Source organism: Nicotiana attenuata, unplaced genomic scaffold, assembly GCF_001879085.1.
Source record: "Nicotiana attenuata strain UT unplaced genomic scaffold, NIATTr2, whole genome shotgun sequence".
Lineage (NCBI taxonomy): Eukaryota > Viridiplantae > Streptophyta > Magnoliopsida > Solanales > Solanaceae > Nicotiana > Nicotiana attenuata.
In genome coordinates, this window is record NW_017673609.1 from 109691 (window position 1) to 118235 (window position 8545).

Genomic DNA, 8545 nt, shown 5'->3' on the forward strand with positions numbered 1-8545 from the left:
GGGGTAATTAACCTATATACAGTGTAATTTTCAGCGAAGGGGGTTTGACTGAACCCCTTTTGCCCACCTAGCTCCGCCCTTATGCATATATACCGACTATATTTGACTCGAAAATAATATATACATACACTTTAAAAAAAATCAAAATATTAATTTTCAGTTACATATGGCACCCAATATTATTGAAAGAATTACAAGAAAATACACATGACTTCACACCATAACAAAAAATGGCCCATATTTTTAAGTTTTACCCCACCTAGCCCACGTTATACATGTTTTGAAAACTGAAACGGTATTTTAAATTGTTAAGCATTATGACCTTTCCATATCTATGTAGCGGTTACATATCCTCTCCAGGAAGAGGTCTTCTAAAAGCTTCTTCTTTGCTGCTCGTGTTTTTCAATTACAATTGCTTAAAATTAGAGTGTCAATTGTTATTACTCCCTTCGTCCTATTTTTATGGATTTTAGTTGGAAATATTGTGCTTTTGAAAACACTAGTAAATTCAAAATTTGTGTTCGTACAACCATTGCTTCTAAAAGTTATGGAGTTAAATCTATGTTCTCACAACCATTGCTTTCACTCTCTCTTCTTCTCACATCTTCTACATATGCTTCAAGGGACCGTGTATTTTCTGCTTCTCCTCTTGTGTCACCTGCTTGCAATGTAAGAAAATTGAAGAGTAGAAGTCCACCATTGGAGACCATTCAAAGCTTTGCTTTTGAAAATGGGTTTTTTTGAATTTGTTAGTTATTTGGATTGGGTGTTGTTCCAATTGATTGAAAATATCAAAAGGAGTTCAAAATTTAAATTTGAAGTGATTTGGAGTAGATTTGAGCAAGATTTGAGTTAAATTTCATAAAGACGCAAGGAAGAAGACCAAAAACCCTTTTTGTATAATTATGTATAATCTTGTATAATAGTGTATATGAGGGTAGAAACACACCTTATACACTATTATACACTTTTATACACCTTTATACAAGCGTCTGTAGACGAACTTCTTCCACGATTTTCAGTTGCAATTCTTGTTCAAAACCAGTCCAAATCTCCATTAAATGACTTCAAATTTTATATACAACCTCCTTATACTATTTCTAACAAGTCTAAATAACACCCACTCTAAATTTATCATAAAATCAAATTCAGAATTTAAACCCACATATTTAAGCTTGTTAAAAATGTAATTTTCACCACCCAAATGAATTTGGTTTGTTGAATTAATATTTGANNCTAAAACCAACGTACCAAACTACTCCACTTAAATAGACTTCTAAATTTATTATACAACCTACCTTACTACTATTTCTAACAAGACCTAATAACACCCACTCCAAATTTCTACATAAAATCAAATTCAGAATTTAAACTCACATATTTAAGCTTGTTAAAAATGTAATTTTCACCACCCAAATGAATTTGGTTTGTTGAATTAATATTTGAGTCACATTTAATTACTGATTCGAAAATAAATTTAAAAGCTTGAGGAATCTTTTTTAAAAATTAAATAGTAATTTTGAGAATCTATAGAAGTTGGATATTGAATCTTAGCCTATTATATTTTTGGGCTAGTTGATTGTAAATTAAAATATGAGCTATAAAATTGAAAAGTAGGGAGCCCAATTGTTCTAAAATGAAATTTTCTCTCAGTTCAATAATTTTTGGGGCATTTGCATCTATACCCGCTTTTTGTGCCACATTTTAACATGTGCCCGCTTTGCAAAAAAAATTGCAATCGTACCCGCTTTTTCACATAACTTCAGCATGCGGGGCTGAAGTAGCAAAGGCAATCACACAAAACTTCAGCATTTTAGTAGCCGCGCCTGAAGTTCAGCTCTAGAGCTGAAGTTTTTTTTTTTAACTCGCGAACTTCAGCTCTAGAGCTGAAGTTTGCCAGTTATAAAATAAAAACTTCAGCTCTAGAGCTGAAGTTTTATTTTATAAGTTTTTGTTTAGTAACTGGGAAACTTCAGCTCTAGAGCTGAAGTTTTCAAGTTATAAAATAAAAACTTCAGCTCTAGAGCTGAAGTTTGCCAGTTATAAAATAAAAACTTCAGCTCTAGAGCTGAAGTTTTTGTTTAGTAACCTGAAAATTTCAGCTCTAGAGCTGAAGTTTGCTAGTTATAAAATAAAAACTTTAACCCGGAAGCTTCAGCTCCCAGTTATAAAGGGAAGTTGAAGTTTTTTAAAAAGTGGGTACGGATGCAAACAAAAAGACAAAGCGGCTATAGGTTAAAAAGGGGCGCCCAAATAGAACGCTCCGTGCAATTTTTACATAATTTTTTGAGTTCTTAAAGAGCAAGAGACAACACACTTAACTAGTTGGGAGTGCGACATGCTACTAAATACTTGATGAATATGCATTAATTCCTACTATATTATTTAGATGCAATAATACGATTTGGTGTTTCTGCCATTATAACTCTCGCATCCACCTACAATTATTTATCTGTATATTCATTTATGACCATTTTTATTTTCTATGAAGTTTCTCTTATGAGCATGGTTTATCAATTCGTGATCAGCACCAAGTAGCATATATTTCAAAAGAGGAAAAGAAAAAGAAAAGCTTAACTTAAGAAAGAGCAAGTGATGTAGAGAGGCTTGCTTAGTTGGTGAAGCGTCTCCATCTTCAAACTAGTATGACGAATATTCCATCTTTTTGGCTTAATTATCTCTTGTTCGGAATTCGTTGGTCCAACTAATTTAGATTTGTATATATTATAAAAAGTTTATTATGAAAATTTTAGTGCTCCCTATCAAAGAAAACTCCATTTTAAAAGTTTAACTTCGAACTTTCTGATTAAAGATAAAGGAAACTGTATCGTTCTGCTACGCTCCTTTGAGCAGGGGGAGAGACCCAAAAGGATATAGCCTTTGTGCCAAAAATAGCTGTCTTGCCGATGAATGAGTCAATAGGACATGACTTTAGTCTTGGCATCCTAAACAAGCTAAAAGTTTTGTTTATATTTGATAACTTTGACAAGCTAAGCACTAATTCTATAATAATAATAATACCCACACGTTATATGCAAGGTGTCTCTATCATGACTTGATTAAGATAGTTAAATAATGAACAAATTCATTATAGTGTTGCAATAAGTTTATTAGAGTAGTTGAAGTCATTTGCTTTGGATTTTATATGTACAACTTCTAAAATATTTCCACCTTAATTTGACTTGAAGTAAGATATTGATCGTGGACTAGTCAAAGTAGTTGATGAAAGATCAGTTTGCTAAGGAAGACTCAGATATCCGTTTCAATAATCTCAGCATAACATAAAATAATTAATGTTTGATTAGAGGAACTAGAAAAACTAATCCACCCACAACTAATGTAACGTTTGGTTAGTCGTATAAGACAAGATAGTTCAGCTTAACTAATGAAACATTTAGTTGACAAAATTAAATAACACGTACATTAAGTTAAAGCATTAATAAGATGCAGAATACATGTATTAGTAATATAAAAATGAAAAAATTTAAAGACAAAAGATATCATTAAAATAAGTAATTCCTGCATAATATTTCATTTAAACGTAACATTGATAATATTACCTACATAAACATGCCCCCTATTATAATCCATATACATAACTAGTATGAATTTGAATTAATGCAATGATCCATAGTCATGCCATACGAGCCATGGCATGCAGAGTCTTTAAATGGCAAGAATAATACGATTTGTTATACAAAGCTGGCACCCTTTCCATAGGAACAGAACCATGATTATCATCAGGTTTTACAACATGACGAAATTTAGGGACAATCTTCATTTCTAATGGTGAAAAGAAGGAAGTAGAATAAATCCAGAATAGAAGCATTACGGTTAATAATTTTTAGCACCCTAATGTAATAATGGTTTGCACTATTCACAAGCCAATTTTGTGTCAAAGCTGCTCAAGCAGATAGCAAAAGCCTGAAATGCAGAGAGGGGATACCGGTAGTCCATGGTAAACATATCTTTGCCTACTTTCCCGAATTGCAAGATGATTTTGTCATGATCTGATTGGCTTGTCGGCTGAGAGGTTGTCGGTCCAGCAGCTGGTTGTTGAGTGGCAGCAATCAACTGAAAGTTCTTGACAGATGCAACTGTCACCCGTCCTCGAAAATTTAGGCACCAACACTGCAGTTGTTCATGCCATCGTGGCGCCTTGTTCTTTAGGACCAGTGGTTTCCCCTTGCCATCATCTTCTTCATTAGTTGATCCTCCAGCAATGTCAGAAAATCGCGAGCTACTGAACTCGGTGGAATGATCAAGTGACTTTGAGAAAGAGATACTGCGAAATGAATCCTCGAGGGGCCTTGAGAGAAGCTCTGGTTGGCCAGGCACAGAGCCGCCAGCATCAAGTGCTGAGGCGGGAATTGAGTGCATGACACAGTGCATTCTCCGCGGACCCCGTGTTCCAAGCACATTCAGCTCGTATGTGATCTGGGATATGATATAGCTTCCAGTTGGGACTTTAGGAGAGACTTTCTTGGAGTTGAATCTACGGCTTGTGCGCCCTGGAGCGGGGACATGTGCACCGGTGTAAGGAGGCTGTGTGTCGTATATAATGAATTTTGTACCTAGAAAATTTGATCTGCAAAATAAACAGTGATATTTTATCATCAATAGCATGTCACTTATTTACATAGTGAAAGGAGAATCAACTAGGCAACTTCATTAAAAGATGAATATCACCTTCTCGAGTATATATATGTAATATAAACATAAGCACTATGAAGCTGCATTATGAATTGCGCTAGGTCCATCCTTTAGACTAGTTAAGCAAAGAGATCTGTGTTATCAAACTATGGCAGAAGGATGCACAAGTACTGTAGGCGATATCAATAACCAGTATATATCAAATGTACTAAATTTTAAGTAACTTATCTATTCTAGACATCCTTAAGAAACTGCTTGGTTCCTTATTTCTTTAAGATCCTCGCTGCTCTCTCTTCTTTTCCCCTTTTCTTGTTCACTTGTCTTTTACCCAAAGGTACTTTAACAATCAGTACATTTCTGCCTTGTAAACATAAGCATCAAAGTCGTTCTCAAAAATCAAAACCTCACTTTTTCCTAGTAAGGGGTTGGTGGGGAAGTCCCTGATTTGGGTTTTGATAGCCTAGACAATATAATGGGATAATGCCACAGAACTTCAGTTCAGCTTTCATCTACGACAACTATTGTTGACTCGAACTTTTATTTTCCTGATGAATCTATACATGCGTGATAGACTATTTCTACTTATTTTTCATTGAAAACCACAGTTAATTACTGACTACTCTCAAGTTTCCGGGATTGCTCATGCCTTAGTATTGATATTAGCGAACAAGGCAGAAGCCATCTCTGCTGAATGGGAAGGGAAAAGGAATATATCAAACACATGCTATTCTTCATTAAATTCAGTTTCCCGGAAACATCTCAGTAATACCAGGGGAAGACAAGAAAGATATTGGAAAACAAAATGAATAGCCTCCATATTTACCTTAGTTTTCCAATATATGTGTTGCTTGATCTAGAGATATTTTCTGCATCCATTGAGATAACATACTCCGTGCAAGTTGTGCGTCTGGTTCTTTTTGCAGAGAGAAGGAACTTTCCATTTTCAACTAATAATGCTACAAAGAAAGTTGAAATACCCATTAACCTCTGAACAATTGCCACTCGCATATAAATTATGAAGGCAATGAAGCAAGAGTAACTAACGCATCTCAACCAAACATGTCTAGACACAAATTACAACTGGAAATATAAGTATCAATGATATCATTAACTCAATTTGCATACAGAAAAGACTTAATAACAGCTTTTCGCCTTTGAGTTTGAGGGGAAGGGGAAGGGGAGAGGAACGGAACGGTGGTTTTATATGACAGGAGATTGGAAAGACAGCAAAGATAATGTTCACCTCAGGTTCTGAATTTTGCAAATACCTTCTGTGACTCAGATGCAAGGATAATATCAACAAATTTTTTCAAAGAAAAAGATGAGGAATAGATGCAAAAATCATCTAAGCATCAAGCAAATATCAGCCAACAATACTTACCAGGACTAAGACACAAGAAAAGATGGTAAGTCAAATTAGATTTATCCCGCTTGATGAAGCATTGAATAGTTCCATCACGAGGCCCAGGCTGAAAAGAGAAAGTAAAAGGACCCGTCAATTCTCCTCCAAAAGATTAGTCAATAGACTTAATTCTCTAGTACGTCAGTCCCATTACAACTATCTAATTCTATAACAGTTAATAGAAGGGTTGCTCCCACAGACTACACGGCAACCACAAAGGCATATTTCTGTACTCGAAATATTCCTCTAAGGAAGTTAAAGAAGTACCTGCTTTAGGGAAACAGGAAAAGTTAGCTTTCCACAAAATTCAGGATTTCTAACAATGTCCTTGCACATACTCCGCCATGACCTACAAACTGCAGCACATGCTACGACATGCTTACGACCAGGCCATGTGCTTTCACTCTCCTCTAACCTTCTAATTACATCAAAAAGTAACTCCGGAGGAAGATTGGCCCAACAACTGTCCTGGATAACAGGAGGCTGGTCGCTTAAGTCATAAAACGAACCATGTGATTTATCCCTGTGATGACCAGACAGCCTTAAATCAAAGCTTCGCCTTGATAAACTACCAATGCTATCTCTCACATCCCGCACTATACTCCGAAACGACATCTGAACTCAAAACTGCTAGGTCGAAGTCCAAACACCACAAATAGATGTTACTGGCGCATCTACTCTTTTCTTATCAGGTAAGCATTTTCCAGTAATCTAAAGAGCTTCACAAATAGATACAGCTGCAAAAGATTGAAAAACCAAATTGTGTTTCAGTAACAGGAATAAATTTCTGAAGAAAAGTGAAGAGGAAAAAGCAAGAAAGGCATTTAAAGAAAAAAGTAAGAAAAGGGAAAAGAAAAAAAACGTATAAAGAGACATCTTCACATGGGCACCTAGGTAAAGTAAATCACATGACTTTTTATCAGATACAACTTCTTTAGAATCTTAAGGTAATGCCTCATGCCAGTTGTCCTAGCTTAGTTGCAAGACAACAAGTATAAAACATAATGTCTTTCAAATGTCATCAATCTTTCAGCAAATTCATCATTAATGGCGAAAACAGCTACTCAAGATAAAGATAAACTCACTACTGTTGACACTGCAAAATTGGCACCGGCAGGGAAACCAAACAGTTCAAAACTAGATTCCAGTTCAAGAAAGGAAAGTTCAAGTCGTCGTTGGATAATCACTCAACGCCTGTTTCTGCTTAGAATCTAATATTGTTCCTCAACCTTTATACTAAACATAATGCAAATTCCATAAGCAGCTTACAAACAACCAGAACATATAGAAAATGAGCATAGTTTTTTCAAGTACCATTTTCATTCTTCACCTACTTATGACCAAAAAGATTAGGTCTTTTCCGGTATATTTCTCTAAGTACAAACAATAGATACTTCATTCTCATCAAAACCTACAACTTAAACGACATATACAGGTTGATACCAATCTATCAAGCCACGTATAGGCAGAATACAGATGGTGACAAACCTGCAAAGTACTGCAGGATAATCAAAGCTCCATAACTTCAAATCCTGCAAAACCAACACAAGAAAAAAAAAGTTTACTGTAAATGAAAATTGAAGCTCCAAATTCCCAAAAGGCATAAACTTTGTGTCAGTTAGTATCAATGAAATCAAAGAAGAAACCGTCCCTCTCCACCCAAATGAAAAAAAGAAAAAACAGAAAGAAAGAATTAAGACTTCAATCTGTAGATGATAAGCATAAAAGACAAGATTTTTACCAAAGGGGTAACTGTTCCTCAAATTTAGCCAAAAAACTAATAGCCAAAAACTAGAGAACCCAAGAATATCTCCACATTTTGAGAACAGTAACATACATAGGACATAAACTAACAGATAAAAAAGGAAAACATACAGACACCAAACAACATAAGATCTGAAGATGAACAAACAAAAAGATCAGAGATCTGTACCTTAAAAATAAGAAGAAGAAGAAGAACAATAATATAGCATCAAAAGTCAGCAAGGACCCAAGAATTTTTCAGGAAAAGTGGGTCAGAGCGAAGAAACATTTTTAGATATACTGTAACAGCTTCTCTGTATTTACTGCAAGTCTGTTTCTTTTGTCACTGCGGACTCAAAAACCCAACATTAAATCTAGTTCAACAAACCAGAAAAAGAGAGAGAAAATGATGAAGAAGAAGAGGTAAGAGAAGAAAAGGAAAACAGGGAAAAACAAAACAAAAAAGGGAAGTGCATACTTTATTATATTAGCACTAAGGAGTAGAACTGTTTTAATGGGGTCACACACTAATACTATATTGGCCACAACGGGAGCAGTATCCAACAGTTGAGACAATGGGAACATGGATTTTTTTTCAAACTTTTTCTTTCGATGATTTTCATTTTGTTTGCGCGCATTTTGATTATTTTATAGAATACTTGTTATTTTTTCTGCATTACAATAGGGGTGGACATCTGTCAGTTCGGTTGTGAATATTATCGATTTAGCATATCGATTATCGGTTTA

The 8545-nt window shown here is 35.1% G+C and overlaps 1 protein-coding gene across 1 annotated transcript; it reads right to left on the reverse strand.

Annotated features, from left to right (window-relative positions):
- Nucleotides 1–3498: 3498 nt before the first annotated feature.
- LOC109216855 (tubby-like F-box protein 8) lies at nucleotides 3499–8308 on the reverse strand. Its single transcript, XM_019381067.1, has 6 exons — nucleotides 7989–8308; nucleotides 7544–7587; nucleotides 6323–6792; nucleotides 6035–6122; nucleotides 5477–5609; nucleotides 3499–4588 (listed from the first exon to the last, which is right to left on the reverse strand). Exons 3-6 carry the CDS (start codon nucleotides 6668–6670, stop codon nucleotides 3874–3876), a joined length of 1284 nt encoding a protein of 427 aa, XP_019236612.1. The 5' UTR covers nucleotides 6671–6792; nucleotides 7544–7587; nucleotides 7989–8308; the 3' UTR covers nucleotides 3499–3873.
- Nucleotides 8309–8545: the final 237 nt, after the last annotated feature.